The sequence below is a fragment of the Lingula anatina genome, chromosome 1 (assembly GCF_051362555.1).
Source record: "Lingula anatina isolate TDL-2025a chromosome 1, LinAna3.0, whole genome shotgun sequence".
Lineage (NCBI taxonomy): Eukaryota > Metazoa > Brachiopoda > Lingulata > Lingulida > Lingulidae > Lingula > Lingula anatina.
The window spans coordinates 59,010,902-59,029,940 of record NC_141767.1 but is presented as its reverse complement, the minus strand read 5'-3'; the positions used below and the strand labels follow the sequence as shown (position 1 = coordinate 59,029,940).

Sequence of the window (19,039 nt, the reverse complement as noted above, 5' to 3'; positions counted from 1 at the left end):
AATCAAATTTAAGTTCTTCGCAAGATAGGTCAAGGGTCAATTTCAAGGTCACAGTAAATTGCCAGTATATGACTTCCTATTCAAGTTCAAGAGTAACCATGGACCTATCTCTGTCAAGTTTGAAGTTAAAGAGAAAGAAATTAGCAGAGTTAACTTCATGATAAAAAGTAGGTCAAAGGTCAATTTCAAGGTCACACTTAGATTGCCAGTATAGGACTTCCTATTCAAATTCAATAGTAACTACGGACCTATCTCAGCCAGTTTTGGAGATAAAAGGAAAGCAAAATTTGCAAAGTTCAGTTCATGGTGAAAAGTAGGTCAAAGGTCAATTTTAAGGTCACATATAGATTGCCAGTATATGACTTCCTTTTCAAGTTCAATAGTAACTACGGACCTATCTCTGCCAGTTTTGGAGATAAAAGGAAAGCAAAATTTGCAAAGTTCAATTCATGGTGAAAAGTAGGTCAAAGGTCAATTTCAAGGTCACATTTAGATTGCCAGTATATGACTTTCTATTCAAGTTCAATACTAACTATGGACCTATCTCAGCAAGTTTTGGAGATAAAAGGGAACCAAAATTTGCAAAGTTCAGTTCATGGTGAAAAGTAGGTCAAAGGTCAATTTTAAGATCACATTTAGATTGCCAGTATATGACTTCCTATTCAAGTTCAATAGTAACTATGGACCTATCTCTGCCAGTTTTGGAGATAAAAGGGAAGCAAAATTTGCAAAGTTCAGTTCATGGTGAAAAGTAGGTCAAAGGTCAATTTCAAGGTCACAGTAAGATTGCCAGTATATGACTTCCTATTCAACTTCAATAGTAACTATGGACCTATCTCTGCCAGTTTTGGAGATATAAGGGACTAAATGTTATAATTTTGGAGTTACCATAATGTGCCTTAAATTTCGTACAGAAAAAATTAATTAAAATAAAGAAAATGTCATTTTGGTCAAAATTCTTGAAATAGGAGGTGCTCTGAAGTTTCAGAAGTTCAAATTTGATGAAATAATGTCATTTTTGAACACAAGTTGTCTGCTTTGCCAAGCCTTTTGTTTTATTTTTCCAGAGTTCAAAATTTATTATCCATTACCGTACTGCACATTTTGCTTTTACCACCAATATGTACTTTTTGATACAGCGTAACTCGAAAACCGTATGGAATACAAAAAAACTGAGACCACCTCCAGTGTTGGGCTTTACATGCTCTACAAAATGCAAAAAAGAATGGGTCTCTAGCATTAACGGTTCCCGAATTAGAGACAGTTTTCAGTTTCGGTATCTTATGGCCGCTACTCCTGTGAAAATGCACCGATTGACCCCAAATTCATGGAGATGAAAGATGACCTGAAGGGTAACACTTTCCAATAATATTATTGGTTAAGTCTGTGTAGTGTCTGAATAACAGGGCAAAAAAAATTATTTTCGTAAAAAATTTCATTTTTTTGAAAATTTTGGCCCATTTGACCTTGAAGTAAAGGTGAAAGGTCAAATCCAAGGGTATATTTGAAATCTACACATATGACTTTTGGAAAGCCATCTATAGAAATTTTTCCCATAACTCCTTCCGTAGGGTAGATAATTAGCATTTAATTTTGCCATTTTTAGACAAGGGTGCATTGTAATGAGTGCCACACCCAGACCCCAATACCGACAAAGCCCAAATTTTACGTGGAACGAGTTGAGATTAAAGGTGACCTAAATCCATGAGATGGGTACGGGGGCCCTTACCGTCTAGGAGGAGAAGTGGTAACGGTAGCCGTCCGGCGGAGCCGGCGGAACGATCCGGACGGGACCGAAACCATGTGTACCGCCAGCGCTAACACTGGTGGTACAATAAAACAAACAACATTTTATCAATAACTTTTTATTAACACGTACCATAAAATACCTTTTACAACATATGAAATATAAAGATTTGAATAATACCACTTCCTTAATTAAACAACAGGGTATGGCACTGACAAGAATTAAGCAAAGAAACTGAAAAGCCACTCACTTTTTACATGTATATTTGTTGAATTAGATATAGATACTTTCTGCATGATCAATTTTTTTATACTAGGAAATTTGCAAAATAAATAAATAAATAAATAAATAAATAATAAATAAATAAATAAATAAACAGGTCTCAAAATGCAGTTACTTCGAAAAATAATGAAGAGTTCAAAGTTAATAAGGTTCAAATGCAATAATAATTGTGCGTGCACACACACACATACTCACACGTGCAATCTAATGTTCCAATATGACCATATATATTTAGAATGATTTCACAGTTATATTGCAATGTGTATTACTATATTAATGATCACCTTTTTCTGGATTTAGGAAATATTGTAAAAATTTAAGTTAGCAGCACAAATCTGATATGATTGATCTACAGTACTGTACATATATCAGTAGTAAACCAAAGTGGATTTAGTGTATCAAAATAAAATTATATATGACAGTCCTATTGAACCATATATGCTAATAAAAATCAATCTCAGTGCTTTTTGTTATAACAAGGAATATATTACTTAGTCAAAAAAGCAAAATGATTCATAATTGGATTTTTTTCTAGATCCTTTTTATGGATAATTTTGTAGGCTATGTATCTGAATCATTATTTGCATTGGAACCTAAAGGTCGATGTCTAACACTGTTGGTTGGATCTGGTTCACCAAAGTCTTTTCCTTCCAGCTCCTGAACACAAAGAAAAAGTAAAATCCATAAAATATCATGCTTATTCTAATTTTTATATAATAAAAGGATGACTAGTACCAATAAACAAATGATAAAGCACACTGTGGGTTAACCTAGTTAATTTAAATAAGACACTGATTTTACAACAAAGTTACTATAACCATCAAAACTTTTTGAACACTGATAGCACCATGGGTGTGCAGTATATAAAATATAATTTGAGCTTTGTTAGTCTTCTATATACAGATATAAGGCATCATGCTAGAGGGTGCATTGCTATATATTAATGAACAAATAAAATATTTTGCTACTTCCAACTTGATTCTTTCAATGCCCAGGAATATCTTTGCCAAACATATACATATAAAGAGACACATACTTTAGGTTAACACATTTTTTTCAATGGATGAATTTAACTATTTCTTTATTCCTGTGATTTAGCTAGATTACCACTGATATTTATCCAACCATGCACAATTCTGGGAGTCATGCTGCACAATTAGGGAACTTAAACTACAGTACATTTGTTAGTAAATAAAACAAGGATGTAAAATAAAAAAAAAAAAATTATTCCATAAATAAAATCCTCATTAAAATATGCCTTTACCAAATTTCAGAAAAAAAGTATCTGAAAGTGGTCAGGTTAATTATTCTTCAAGTGGAAGTAGCAACATGTAATCAAAACAGCTGCCAAGATTGTAATAGATACAAAACAAAGAATGAGGTGTCTAGAGTAGTGGAAACATCTATAAAAGAAATTCATCAGACCATCTACCATATCTTACCGGTGATAGAACCTGTGATAAAAGCAAGAACAAATTTAATCAATGACCTTTTTGTGTGATCACACGTTGATTGCTAATCTGGTACTTTAAAATTTATTGAGTAGGTAACAACTCTAAAAAAGACAGACTTTCATCTATGATTTTTCATTTTACAAATAGTAAATCAAGTAAAACCTTCACCAAAATAAGCCCTTCCATTGAAAAAAATTACCAAATTATAAAGAAAAGAAAAAGGAAGTACTGAGTAATCAATGAAACCCTTGTTCAGAAAAATATTTAAAAAAAGACTTCAATTACTTATTATTTGTCTATAGGAAATGTTCTCCATACACACCTGATATGAGACATCCATTTCGTCTACATTCTGATATTTTTTCTCACGGTAGAAACTACGATACTTCAGGAAATAAAGAACCACTATGTCACTTAGCACTGTAGACTGAAACCCAAAACAATAAACATGTAGTTAAACAAATGGAAATGAAATTCCATACCTTAATTGACATAGTCCCACTTTTAACTTATATTACTCTAAAACTAAAACATCAACTATGGCTTTTTGCTTGGGATGAAAACACATAAGCTCACCAGTGTTAACAATCCTAACCCAGCACCAATGTTGAGAAGCATAGGGACTATGTTGAACTTGCCAGCTTTTCCAGTAATAGTGATGATAAATCGTATACCATAGGCCTTGTACAATGTTCTTGTATTCACACCGTCTACAACATAAAAATCTGCATACCTGAAACAATAGAAGTTATATGAGAAAACAAAGAAAAATAATTTTGCATGTTCATTTTATAAACTTTTTTCAGCACTATTATATAGTTGCCCAGTTCTCAAGATCGAGCAGGGCAGTCCCAACATGATGACTAAATGTTCCCACAAACTGCATCCTACATATACAGTTGTAATGTAACAACCAAGGGGATGTTTGACAGTGAAACCAAACAGGGTAACACCTATTCTGTTAACTTGATTATGTTGCGGGTACAATTAAATTTAAATCCAGGCTGATCTATACTTTCATGAAGACAAACCAGCGGTAGATTAATGGACAAACAATGACATACAGTGTGCAGAGTAGGAAATATACAAACGAACAAGCGATGAAAAAGTTCAACAAAAATGAGATGTATTTAAAGTTGCTTTATATCTCTTTCACACATACTAATATGAAACAATGATCTCATTAGTCAGTAGTCTATACAGGAATACATTCTACCTATTTGAATTTTCCTACAGAGTTACTCATTTTAAAGTTTACCTACTTCACAAAGAAATCTTGCTAAATACCTTTAAATTCATTTTTCAATTTACCTGAAATTCCAACCAGGTGAAACTGTTTCATTTTTATCCACCCTGGAGATGGTGTATGTTGGTCTGCAGTTAGTCTCTGCATAGTCTAGGTTACAGTCCCAATTGATGTTGATATCAATTACACCACCCTACCATGAAAAGACATATAAAAGCTTTTTTTACTTATAAACCATTGCTTAACCCATCCCTGCATTTAAAGAGAATCTCTTATTAAATACCTTAGTTCTAAACAAATCACGATTCATTTGGGCAGCTATATCCTCCTGATATTTCAGGGGGAAATATCTATTAACATCAAATACTTTTTTTGAGGGGTTTTATCAAAAACAAAAACATGAAAGGTCTAATTTAGGATAGATATGAAGACTTAAGGCTAATTCCCAATGAAACTATCATTCTACATAGATCTATCCAACTTTGCAGGGACTTTTACCGAAACCAATCAGCTTTACACACCTCCTCCTGGTGTGAGTAGAATACAGAAAAGATGGTGAAAACAAGAGGAGGCATGTCAATGTATTGACCTGATGGATGGATGGATGTAGATGGATGGACCTAAGTAGAAAGTACTGAACCATATGTACTGGTAGATTATTTATTGGTAGTGCAGGCTGACCAAAGCAGAACACTATAACTGCACCTTGTATGCCATGACAAGATAGTCTTCTCCAGCTGCAGAAATAAGGTCTTCCAGTCTAAAGATTGGGCAGTAGGGATCTTTATCCCGACTCCAGCGGCATTTGGACAGATATTTGTCCTTTTTAATCCAATCTGGAATGTTTCGTCTAAGAAGACAATAGCGATTTTAAATAAATGATGGATGTATGCTATACTCTGCTGAAAATTGCTAATCTGTCTTTTTTTAAAAAAAGAGTTATCTTGTAATCAAATATCAATGCATGAATAAATTCAAATTTTTATAAAATAACTTCATTTAATTACACCAATAATTGTTTCAACACTAGTAAGCTCATCCTGCATCAAAAATCCTTAATGAAATAACTTTAAATGTTTGCAATGAATTGTACAACAGTTTGGATCAAAACACTAGCTTATGACTCTAGGTTTTTTAGTACCTTCTGACATTAAATTTTGGAAAATAAACATAATTCTTGATGAGAACAGTGAAGTCTTTGGAGTCTGTTAAAACAGGGGAATCCTTCCTGGAAAAACACAGATATGATGCTGAATAAAACAAATGTTTCATAATTTTCAGCTCTCAACAATCTATATAATTATAAGTCATTACATATAGGTTTTTCAAGAAAATAACAGTAAATTACAAGTTTTCAAACAAATAAGTGTATGCATGTGTATTTGTATACGTATAATCATCCTCACAAAGGAAACTTAGACATTGCCAATGAACATCTTCTGTACAGTAAGGAACTTACAGAGGTGGTTCATCTATCTCTACAGGACACCAAGCATGGATTTCACAGGAATTTGTAGCCTTGTTACACACTCCAGTCATAACACCTAGGGAACAAGAAATATTACATCCATAATACCTTTTCAAATAAATAAAGTATCATATGATTAAAAAATTTTATGCGCTAAGTTTTGCAATCACTGCTAGAAGTGCTAATTTAAATTATCTTAAAGAAGAAGCTTTGGTTATAACTGATTGGTGGGATCTAATATGAATTAAAGTATTCAAACCCAATACAGTGAATGATTTAACCAAGATTCTTTTACTTCAGTATTTGCTCCAGTATTTGCAACTTAGAGTTTGGATGAATTTATGCAGTAGCTGATATGTCTACAATGAAAAGTCACTAAAACCTGAACTTACCACTTCCCACAGGAACTGGCATATCTTTTGTACATTCTGAATCATCAGTGCATGGTGCAAGTTCAGGGTCCTACAGACATACAACAGCTGTGCTGAATAATCTACATACAATTATCATTGGGCATGCAAATGTGTGAATTGGAATTGCAAGAAGTGAAGGAAGAAACAAAATTGACAAATTTTCTGGGTGTTTTTCACAATTTTCTAGCATTTGGTGAGCACTTTCCTATTGATATTGAACCATATAAAAACAAATTATTGACAAAGTTTTAAAGATCACATTTTTGCTGAAGTTAAGTAAACAGTAACATTCACTCCTTGCATTTTCATTTTACATGAGTATCCAACTAAATCTGAGATGATGACAATCCCTTTTAATGATGGTACACTGTGTTCTACTGCTGTAACAGCAGGAACATCCTAGAGCTGCAACCAGTCTTTTTTTTTCAGATCTTTAAGTTAAATGGAACTAAGTCATCCCTGGTTAGTATCCTTATATCCTGGAGTTTCTTTGCAATTTAAAACAATTCTAGACCTGCATCTTTGGTATCTGCTCTTTGAGCAGAATGGTAAAAGGTTTACCAGATTTGCATTTTATTGGAGTCAGGACCCTAAAATAAGAACTGTGGTTCCAAGACCAATGACTGCCATAGGAGCTGCCCAGCTGCTACAATTGTATACTAGTATTACTGACTGTAGTCAAAGTTTTTAACAATCCCTTTAAATGCCCATTTGATTGTTGTTTCTAGATCTTATTCACTTAAAATTTGTAATTTTCACCATAAATTATCTTTAAGTAGAAGGTGTTTCAATTTGACTGAGAACAATTGAAAATCTTACCTCTCCACAGACCCCTTGTGTTTGGTTAGGAGTGATAATCATGTTGGTCATCACAAAAAAAGCATCTTTTTCCTGAAAAAATCACCAAAATACTAGTACACAGATTTGGTAAAGCTTTATTTTGAAACCAAACAATGATATTGTTTTACTGGTTTTTCCTTTATCAAGATTTTTTCATACCAGTTAGAACTGAATTAACAATAATAACAATAACTGTCAATAACAATGGCACTGATAACACATTTAACAAGAGACCTGATTCTTTGAAATCATTTTAGCTGCCCAGCCTTCAAAAATTAAAATTATAACTGTACCTGGGGTGGAATGACATAGTCCGCCACATCCCATATTCTGGCACCTATTGAGGGTACCTTAGTGATATTTGTGAAGTCTACACCTTTAAGTTTTGTTGTAGCTGCACTGATTGGTATGTCAGTATCTTGGTAACCTTTTTTTATAACAATAACCCATCTGAAACAATAAAAACATATATGGATAAGTCCCCTTTTTAATCCACTGATACCAGCTGTGATGCGGCCATGTAAAATACAGTCTGTACGTATCTGGTGTATGGAAGGTACACATGACAACATGCCGTGGGTGCAGAACTGAAACAACTGAGGGAACCATTCAACACGCAGTTCATGACAGAGAGGAGTGGTAAATCTTTATCGGTACCTTAGATGCCAGCTGGTGTAAATGGGATTGAAAAAGAAACTGTCTAAGGGGGAGATTGTTGTATTCATTGCAATGATAAAATATTCAACAAAATGAACAAAGACAAATATTGTTTTAAGTGTACTGGTAAATGGACAATTCACTATATTTTGCAGGTTATTTAACATGTGAAAATAAACAACTGTACTAGTAATCTGCTTTTCTTCCTTGCTGTGTGCATTTGCCTGTGATATTGAATTTGCTGATCGAAATATTAATGCATTTTTTTAAATGGAAATATTTCTTTTAATAGGGAAATGATGATTTTGAACAGCATAGCAATTTGGGCAACCTATATACTCCTGCCATATTGTTCATATGTTAACTTTTTAATGAAATCAATAGGAAGTATGAATGACAAGATCAAGGCAATCTTCAGTGTTCCTAAATTGTGCAATGCATGGCAAAGCAGCGCAATACACTTGAAAAAAGTGTCCAGTTGCAATTAAACAAAGGAAATGGTCATTTCTAACAAAATAGGATGATAAAAAGGAAAATATATGTGAGTTATTAATTTTTTTGATATAACTTAAAGAAATTGGCGAGACTTGTATATTGTTGAGACGGCAGTCATGTTGGCGAGCTGCTCCTCTTGGCATTGTTTACTACAGGCCAAGATTCGAAGACCCACTCCCCAACAAGCCAGCCAACCTGACGATATAAACAAATTGTGCTGATTTGTTTAGTTTTATCAACAAAATTAATTACCTAGTAATATATTTCACTTTTATATCACCCTATTTTGTTTGACCATTTCCCATGTTAATTTACTTGTGACTGGATTAATTTTTCAAGTGTATTGTGCTGTAATGCACAATTTAGGGACATTGTGCAATCTTTGCCCTGATCAGAGTGACCATGAAGTAAGTGGGTTTATTCAACCACTGCCCATCGTTTTTTTATTGGACCATGGTTTACTTGCAAGAGTGAATGGCAATATATAAGAAAATATTTCTGAAATTTTCCCAAAAATTTCGTCTTTTGATCAGTTACTAAAATACATTAAGTGAAAGTGATTTAATAACAAGTGTTCCATGGCGTCATGATTTAAAGCAACCCAACTTAAACAGCATATACAACTCTAACCATGCATGAGCGCTTTCTTTTATTCTGATAAACACCATATACTGATGTACCAGAGTAACAGTACCTAAAGCATCGGCAGCGGTACATACATGCACTGAGTATATATTACCAAGTACTGTACCCGGTATGACGCATACAAGTACAGTACAGTACATGTGTGTCAGACTATGTGCACGGGCACCAATACTTACATCACAATATATAAAATAACAGCTAATTGCACGGTTCGATTTAATAACCCGACTTTCTTGCTCTTTATGTGGACTATTTTGGGCGTGTCATATTCAAAGAACGAGACTAACGCCCCTTTCAAATACCCGCAACACGTCGCACATGACATCCTTCCTTGCTTGTTGATGTCGATCACAACTATAATTGAGATTAATATCCGACAGCCTGGAATGACATGTCTTGCTTTCTCTGTCATTAACTGAGGATACTAAAACAATTTACATAATAACACACCAAAAGTAATTTGGCCTTTCATCTTGTTGATGCTTTAAAAACCAAATCATTTTTACTACGCACAGTCCATGCCAACAAAAGTTCCAAATGTAACCAGTAGTCTCAAAATAGTAACAACTCACGTGATTCTTACAGTAATGCGCCCCTCCCCCTTTAGCTTAGAAAAAGCCCACTTTGGCCCAAGAAGTTGTAACTTCTTGTTTGGCCCAACCGCGTCGTTGATAGGGTTGTTAGGTCATTCCAGAAAAAGTGAACATTTGAGTCACGTCAGGGATACTCTAATTTTGTGTTATATTTTCATAATTTTGACTTGCCCCAGTAGTTCGCGCACTTTACCGTTTCATAGCTTTAAAAAATCAATAGTAATACAAAAATAATGTCATATATTATACAGTATGGAACAGTTATAAAATATGTGTAATTACATAATTAATTTGTATTATTTCAAAGAAGCTTGAATCTTATATGGTTTGTGTGAAACAAATGATTTGTGTCATATGTCAGAAAATGTATTTTAACATACATTTCAGGTCAATTTTTATGACCATAATTCTGAGGTTGTGTACCAGTCTACTACCAGACCTTTTACTTAAAGAATCAGCAAAATACCCCAAGTTGCATAGAAGATTTGATGCTCACCTCTCAGCTATCAACATGCTTTGTCGATACTGGAGGCAGAGGCATGCTGACAGTAGAGAGCGTTTTCAGTGACCTCTGAAAGTAATTTATGATGTTCCAAGACTGCCTGCCACAGAAAACTACCACCTAATGCTCTTTCCCTCACCACAGCATTGGTTTTCAGTCTCTGCTTTACATAAATTTCACATGTATATAGGTTTCCAAATGATGAAGACTGATTTTGTCAGGCTTGTCCCAAAATTACAAGTACTCAGTATCTAAATTAAAGACAGTTTTGTGATCAATGCATTTATTATATATTACTTAAATTATAATGTACAACTTTTCAACATTCAAATACTGCACACAGGCTTACAACAGCTAGCTAGCTAGCTATATATATATATATATATATATATATATATATATATATATATATATATATATATATATATATTACGATTGGGAGGAAGACGACTTTACAAATTCTGAAAAAATAAGTTTGAATATACCGTATTTTCAATGAATTAAAAGGCATGAAACGTGACTAAAATATATTCATAAAGTTTTTGAGACAATAAGTTTGTGATATAAATAAGCTTTTGATATAATGTATATCCTTGGTGTTGTATCCAAGTTTCAACTGAAATAACATTAATTTCTCTGTAGCAGTAATCTACCCCAGTTTTCATTGATAGACATGTATCTATTATCAAAGGCTTAACAATGGGATTTACTCAAAATTATGTGAATAGAATAATCGCTGACATACTAACCACAGTAGATAATTATCATTAATTTTTTGGTATGTTAATATGCTTTTAGACATCATGCTACACAATTAACTTACATAAGTATAAATAGAAGAGCTGCAAACTGGAACACACGTCTGAGGACTCCAATTTTGTAACCCCTAATGCAGAAATACTGCACTGTGTCATATTCGAAAAAAAATTCAATTACTCCCATCTCAAGTCCAACAGAATAGAAAACTCAAATACTAGGAGTACACAGTTTATAACCACACTGTCTTGTCATACTTTGAAATACTATTTGAAATGCATTGGTGACTGGTTTATATTTCAGTGCCAATGATAAGATATAGCGAGATAGGTAGGCTTAACATTATGAGGATCACTGATCAAACTTGTAATTAAAATTTTGTTGTAACTAGATGTATTAAATGGAAATGTCTTAATTCCCAAGTGACTTTACAGGGTATACTTAAACCAGATGAAAAGACATAATTGCGGTCTGTCAGTACAATCAGGTGCCCTTGTAACAATCATAGGGCAAATTTGGTTCTTTTTTTGCTATACTTAGCACAAACAAACCAAACTGCTATGGAATATGGCAGTACAGAATCAAAGATTTGTGAACCTGAATCACTTGGTTCAACATGCTTTCTTAAAATACATATTAATTTTTACATCCATAACCCTCATGTATTTGAGTTTATTTTGTAATCAAGCATTTGGTGAATTTTAAAATGAAATGGTTTTCAGATGTAGAAATAATTCAAATGGCAGAATTTTTAGAATTGCCCTGTTAGTTAATCATCCTTGAAAAATCAGTTTAACATAATTGTGGTTGAGTATTTATCTACAGTTAAGTAAACTGGTGGAATTTCGAAATGATTAATGAAAATGGTCATACACATTTCATACCTAGTGAAATCTCAATAGACTAAAGGAGATGGGCAGACTTCAAAAACGTTCTTACGTAGAAGCAAAATGTACCTAACTACAGTAGTCAATTGAAAAGAGCTTCATATAGCTCGCGGAAAATTCTGACATCAAATTTTGTCACAACTTTTATCTTTTTATCTTTTTTTAATAATCCTCTGTGATCAATGACCATCTGCCCCCTGGTCAGTTCTCCACGGCATTCAACAGTACAGTAGTGGAGAGCTGACTCTTCGATTTTGTCTGGTCTTAAGGCCACTGCCATGGCAAGACTGTCACAGGAGTGGAATGGTCTTTTTATCACATTCTTATTACGCTCCCTGGTACTTCTCATGATGGATTCCACAAATTTGGCCTTCTTTGTCTCTCGTTCTATGACCTTTTCATACCAGTCCTTGAAGCAAAACATATTTCATTCTCATTTCAATGATGATGAATTAGCCTTTAAATGAAAACTCCTAGTGCATCACTCCCTTTTTTTTTCTTAAAGATAAACACTCAATATTAACAACTTTTTGAGACTTACTGCCCGAAGATTTCAAGACCAAATAAATTTGGCATGCAAATTAAAGAGGCCAAACAAAGCTTGAAAAGCATAAAATCCAAAATCATTGCAGTAGAAACTATATTCATATAGTGCAGTATATACTTTCTAAACAGCTCTATACATCCACATTTTTGCACAATTGATTTAAACTTAATAATCCTCACCCAGTTTTGAGCATGTCTCAAGCAGACTTCCCAACCCACCAAGTAGGTTGGACAGCTAACTTCATTCAGCACCACGTTGGCTGCCTCTGGATCAGTACAGAAGTTGAACTCTGCACTAGTAGTCACATTCCCCACACCTGAAACAAATAGCTACATTTCTTTAAAAGTAGATAAAAAAAAAAAAATTTATAAACACTAAAAAAGCCAAGATTGAGAGAACTCAGCCAAGAAAGCTCAATTCTGATTGACTAATTAAAGAATTAATAATTATTTATTAATCAACAAATTAATTAGCTATTTTCAATTATCTTTAATTATTAATAAATTAATTAATTAGTTCAATTCTCATTCTTAATCAATGAACTAATTAATTAATTAATTATCAACAAAAATCTAGCCCACTTTTGATCCGTCCTGAAAATTTCATCAAAATCTGTCCTTAACTTTTCAATTATTTTGATTACAGACAAACAGAACCAAAAACATAACCTTCTGTAGCCTGTTCCTTGGCTGCGATAATAAAGAAAACCCTTTTTTACTGTACCCCAGTGAGGTATAAAACATGAAGGTGTGATTATTGTTCTTCAGGACCTTCAAAATTACAATGGGAACCATAAACATTTTTTTCCAACGGTTTTGAATTTGTGATGTTTCTGACTTAGTATGTCTATGTAAACTCATATTCACCAAACAATGGATTTTTTAAGCAAAATAAATTTTCCTGGTTTATAGAGAAATTTTCTCATACTCAGGAATAATTGCCTGCCCCCTCCTTGCACTTGGGTTCAATGCTTTATTCCATTTTTATTCTCTTTGGGAAATACAAGAAGCTTTACAGGATGTGCATATGGCTGCCAGGGACTTTCAAATGCCTGGGAAAAACCTCTAACAATTCATTTTGGTAAGAAAATCCCATGGACTGGCCTTTTAATATATGGTGAAGTATAAGTCTGCTAATCAATGAAATTTAGTGGCATTTACCTTCAATGTTTCCACCCATTATGAAGAGTTCTTTCAGCTTTTTTGTGAAGTTGTGTTCTAATCTCAAAGCAACTGCAATATTGGTCAAAGGAGCTAGTGTGACTAGTGTGATTTCACCTAAAAAACAAATGTGTCAAATGTTTAAAAATTAATTTAGTCAATAGATTTTAGAAACTACTTGCTTCCATACCAAACTAGAGGATCAGAGAGGCGATACCGCCTCCTGATATAGTACCACCAGCTGGAGCAAGCGCATTCATATGGACCCCGCCCCCCCCCCCCCAAAAAAAAAAGAGACACCACCACCAGTCTTATGCTTGACAAGCTCTAAAAAATGCAATCAACAAGAATTCTCAAAATATGCAAAAAATATATAACCAAAAATGGTACAATCAAAATTCAGTTCATCATAAAAAGTAGGTCAAAGGTCAATTTTAAAGTCACAGTTTATTGCCAGTATATGACTTCCTATTCAAGTCAAATCAGGATGAAAAGTAGGTAAAAGGTCAATTTCAAAGACACACTTAGATTGCCAGTATATGACTTCCTATTCAAGTTCAATAGTAACTATGGACCTATCTCTGCCAGTTTTGGAGATAAAAGGGAACACAAATTTGCAAAGTTCAGTTCATGGTGAAAAGTAGGTCAAAGGTCAATTTCAAGGTCACATTTAGATTACCAGTAAATGACTTCCTATTCAACTTGAACTATAACTATTGACCTATCTCTGCCAGTTTTGGAGATATAAGGGACTATATGTTACAATTCTGAGTTACAATAATGTGCCACCACAATGTACTTTTTAATACAGCATAGCACGAAAACCGTATGAAATACAAAAAAACGGAGACCACATTCAATGTTGGGCTTTACATGCTCTACAAAATGCAAAAAAGAATGGGTCTCTAGCATTAACGGTTTCCGAATTAGAGACAGTTTTCAGTTTCGGTATCTTATGGCCGCTACTCCCGTGAAAATGCACTGATTGACCCCAAATTTACGGAGTTGAAAGATGACCCAAAGGGTAACACTTTCCCATAATATTATTGGTTAAGTCTGTGTAGTGTCTGAATTACAGTGCAAATAATTTTTTTTTCGTAAAAAATTTGTTTTTTTTTTTTAAATTTTGGCCCCTTTGGCCTTGGAATAAAGGTCAAAGGTCAAATCCAAGGGCATATTTGTAATCTACACATATGACTTTTGGAAAGCCGTCTGTAGAAATTTTTCCCATAATTCCTTCCGTAGGGTAGATAATTGGTATTGAATTTTCAAAAATTTAGACAAGGGTGCATTTCAACGAGCGTCACGCCCAGGTCAATGCACCGACTGAGACAAAAAAACCTGGGTGTTCAAGTTGAGGTTATATGTGACCTAAATCCAAGAGATGGAGACTGGGGTCCTTGTGGTCTAGGAGGAGAAGCGGTAACGGTGACTTGTATCCGGCGCCAGTACGCGGAGCCGGCGGAGCCAACGGAGCCGGACGAGGGGGGTCGGGACTAAAACCATGAGTACCGCCAGCGTACACGCTGGTGGTACTAATTATCAATAAAGTGAATCAGGAATTCATGAATGTCTGCTCTATAATACATACCCATCTGATATCTTCAGCAAACATTCACACAACATTTAAGCTACCATTTTATCTAAGATTAAATATATTTGTTGTCAATGAACTATACTTTACTATACTTTACTAGGGGTGTTCTGTACACTCATAAGCAGGGGGCATGCAGATGTAAATTAAAAAAAAATTTTGATAGATCTGATAGATTAAAACAATGACACTTTTTCTAGTTCTACCCAGTTGCAGTATTGGCATGAAATTTATCATACCTCAAGAATATATGAAGCAACATAGGAAGCCATTTGTAGATTGAAAATAGCATCTCAGGCACAATGTAAATTCATTATTATGGGGCACTTGATGTCACTTGCGCTGTACCCTTGTTTGACACTTTTATTAAAATGTTGTGTTTAAAAATGAGCATAACTGAGGGGCAAAAAGTTAAAACATGAAATTCACCAAACAATTGTGCCGTAGTACAAATTTAATGCTCAAAAGAATACTATAAACCACCTTTAAAATAATTATGAATTGCCCATTTATCTGTGTCATGTAGAAAAGCCTGTGTTGGTCACCTTCTTGCATTTCATAGTTTTCTAACCAACCACCTCTGCCTGTTTATAAGAACTGACTTCAATCATTAAAAACTTGGACATAATAACATCATTATGTCCAAGTTAAAAACTAGAGGATCAGAGAGGCGATACCGCCTCTGGATATTGTACCACCAGCTGGAGTAAGCTCATTCGTATGGAAAACCGAAAAAAAAGGGACACCACTACCAGTCTTGTGCTTGACAAGCTCCATAAAATGCAATAAACAAGAATTCTCAAAATATCCAAAAAAAAAAAAAAAAAAAAAAAAAAAAAAAAAAAAAAAAAACTGTATTACCAGTGTTGCATATTTGCTGATAAAAAAGAAAACCAAGGGGCAACACTGGGCATATATCTGCTAGTTTTGAAGATATGAGGGGCAAGAAAATATGCAATGTTTAGTTCATGGTGAAAAAGAAGGTCAAAAGTCAATTTCAAGGTCACAGTATAAGACTTCCTATTCAAGTTCAATAGTAACTATGGGCATTTCTTTGCCAATTTTGGAGATATAAAGGCCAGAAAACATGCAAAATACAGTTCATCAAAAAAAGTAAGTCAAAGGTCAATTTCAAGGTCACAGTAAGATTGCCAGTATATGCTTTCCTATTTAAGTTCAATAGCAACTATGAGCCTACCTCTGTCAGTTTTCTGAGATATAAGGGTGACAAAATTTGCAAGGTTCAATTCATGGTGAAAAGTAGGTCAAAGGTCAATTTCAAGGTCACAGTAAGATTGCCAGTATATGACTTCCTACTCAAGTTCAACAGATACTATGGCCTTATCTATGATAGTTTTAGAGATATAAGGTCTGGAAAATTTGCAAAGTTTAGCTCATGGTGAAAATTAGGTCAAAGGTCAATTTCAGGATCACAGTAAATTGCCAGTATATGACTTCCTATTCAAGTTCAATAGTATCTATGGCCGAATCTTTGACAGTTTTGGAGATATAAAGATCAGGAAATTTGCAAAGTGCAGTTCATGGTGAAAAGTAGGTCAAAGGTCAATTTCAAGGTCACAGTCAGATTACCAGTATACGACTTCCTATTCAAGTTCAATAGTAACTATGGGCGTATCTCAGCTAATTTTGGAGTATTTCACATTTTATTTTCACCACTGAATATCGGATACTGAACTTTTTGATATAATGCAACGGCTAAGCCGAATCAAAAAAGGAAAAATGGACACCAGCTTCTGTGTTGCTCTTGATAAGCTCTACAAAATGCAAAAAACAAGAGGTCTCTAGCATTAACGGTTCCAGAATTAGAGAAAGTTTTCAGTTTCGGCATCTAATGGCTGCTACTCTCATGAAAATGCACCGATTGACCCCAATCTCAAAAAGATGAAAGATGACCCAAAGGGTAACAACTACCCATAATATTATAGGTTAGATCTGTGTAGTTTCTGAAAATCAGCAGAAATAAAAAAAAATTTTGCAAAAAATTAAGATTATTAGAAAATTTTGGCCCGTTTGACCTTGAAATAAAGGTCAAAAGTCAAATCCAAGGGCATATCTGGAATCTTCATATATGACTTTCGGTCAGACTTCTGTAGTAATTTTTCCCATAATTCCTTTGATTTGGGAGATATTTGGCATTGAATTTTCAAAAATTTTGACAAGGGTGTGTTTCAACGAGCGTCATGCCCATGCCAATGCACTGACTGAGACAAAAAGAACAGGGGGTTCAAGTTGAGATTATATGTGACCTAAATCCAAGAGATGGGGACATGAGTCCTTGCAGTCTAGGAAGAGAAGCGGTAACGGTGACTTGTATCCGGCGCCAGTACGCGGAGCCGGCGGAGCCGCAGGAGCCGGCGGAGCCTCAGGAGCCGTACGAGACGGGTCGGGACTAAAACCATGAGTACCGCCAGCGTACACGCTGGTGGTACTAATAACAAGAATTACTTTGACAAATATCAATAGTTCAGAGATGCAAGAAGATTCATATTTCTATTCTTAACATTTTTCCATTATTCAAAAAGTAATGTGTCACTAATTCCAAAAAAAAAAAAAATAATAAAAAAACAGCAATGACCACTACTGCATAAAGTATTGATAAAAAATGGAATTATGCACACATATAACTTAAATTCTAGCTGATTAACCATCTGATCTTACTTTGAATTCTTGGTTAAATCAAACAATGAGGATTTGTTTTGTGTAAATTCTAAAAACAAGTTTATCAACCTTGCACTCTACATGGTCACAAGAACAACAAAATGGAAGCTGAGGTGCTGCTTGTTTAAAAAAAGATGTTTGCCCAACCTTTTTTTTTTTGGATTATGAGTGTTTGGTTTAAATGTTTCTAAGATTGGCCGTAAGTAACATGTCATCTTGATTTAAAAAAATTTTTTTTGAGATAAGACAGATAACTTTGTCACCATTTTGGACACAAAGAAGACTTGCTGGTTTACAAGTACTGTATCTTCCATTTTTGAAGGATTAACTTTTAGCTTAAATGACACTAAATTACAATATATTTTGCTCAATAATTATTCAAAATTTCCTTGGGGGAGGATCCCCAAACCCCCATCCACATCCAACCCCCTCCTCTCCCCCAAAGACTGCCACATGCAGGTGGAATGTGGGTTCAAGAATCAATACAAAATGTAACATACACTTAATTTTCCCTAGGAACAATCCTTGTGCTGGTCAATTAAAATGATTAAAAATATGAGAATGGTGGAGAAATTCATTTAAAGACATGAAATGAAACCTTGTAAAAATTTTACCTGGGTACTTATTGACAAGTTTTAAAAGGGCTATGGAAGCATGTTCTGTTTGAATCAGGTTAGGATAAGGGGGTTCTGCTTCTGGACAATCCCCCAACCCATCACTACCATGGTAACGCTGACCTTCACTCGACAAGTCATGCCCAATCAAGGACTTGTATGTCCCTTTGTAAACTGGGATCTGGAATATATTCAGCACAATGAAAAAATTAATAAACATTAATTGATACATTCAAACTATTTCTTCCTATATATTAAACACACACACACACACACACCTTATCCCAGTCTATATGTTTACATCTGCTCCACAGTGAGTAATGTATTAATTTATATTCCCCTCACCGAGAACAAGCCATGCAAATAGCAATTAAGGTCGGACATAGGCTAGATGATTTCACCTATTAACCAAGGAAAAAGCCTTTCTATTTAGACAACTGATATAGATACTATCAGGAAT

The 19,039-nt window shown here is 34.3% G+C and overlaps 2 protein-coding genes across 7 annotated transcripts in view; both read right to left on the bottom strand.

Annotated features, from left to right (window-relative positions):
• Positions 1-1,849: 1,849 nt before the first annotated feature.
• On the bottom strand, positions 1,850-9,783 carry LOC106154691 (P2X purinoceptor 4). 3 transcript variants are annotated; one of them, XM_013529140.2, is made up of 12 exons: positions 9,424-9,783; positions 7,744-7,900; positions 7,430-7,501; positions 6,590-6,659; positions 6,189-6,273; positions 5,871-5,957; positions 5,435-5,579; positions 4,795-4,922; positions 4,060-4,216; positions 3,806-3,910; positions 3,472-3,483; positions 1,850-2,686 (listed from the first exon to the last, which is right to left on the bottom strand). In XM_013529140.2, the coding sequence occupies exons 1-12, from the start codon at positions 9,657-9,659 to the stop codon at positions 2,591-2,593; spliced, it is 1,350 nt and encodes a 449-aa protein (XP_013384594.2). In that variant the 5' UTR covers positions 9,660-9,783; the 3' UTR covers positions 1,850-2,590. The 3 variants fall into 3 exon arrangements, with proteins under 3 accessions (XP_013384594.2, XP_013384595.2, XP_086857105.1); XM_013529141.2 differs by lacking the exon at positions 3,472-3,483; XM_087000979.1 differs by lacking the exon at positions 5,871-5,957.
• Positions 9,784-10,633: 850 nt separating this feature from the next.
• Positions 10,634-19,039, bottom strand: part of LOC106154681 (nucleoside hydrolase) — a 10,201-nt gene continuing 1,795 nt past the window's right edge. For 2 of the 4 annotated variants that reach the window (XM_087018547.1, XM_013529124.2), the window contains exons 3-6: positions 18,580-18,760; positions 13,693-13,809; positions 12,712-12,848; positions 10,634-12,394 (exon numbers count right to left, since the gene is read on the bottom strand). In XM_087018547.1, the coding sequence (XP_086874673.1) occupies positions 12,068-12,394; positions 12,712-12,848; positions 13,693-13,809; positions 18,580-18,760 (762 nt within the window). In that variant the 3' untranslated portion in view covers positions 10,634-12,067. The remainder of the gene's footprint in view (positions 12,395-12,711; positions 12,849-13,692; positions 13,810-18,579; positions 18,761-19,039) is intronic. The other 2 variants (XM_013529123.3, XM_013529122.3) reach the window with 2 other exon arrangements.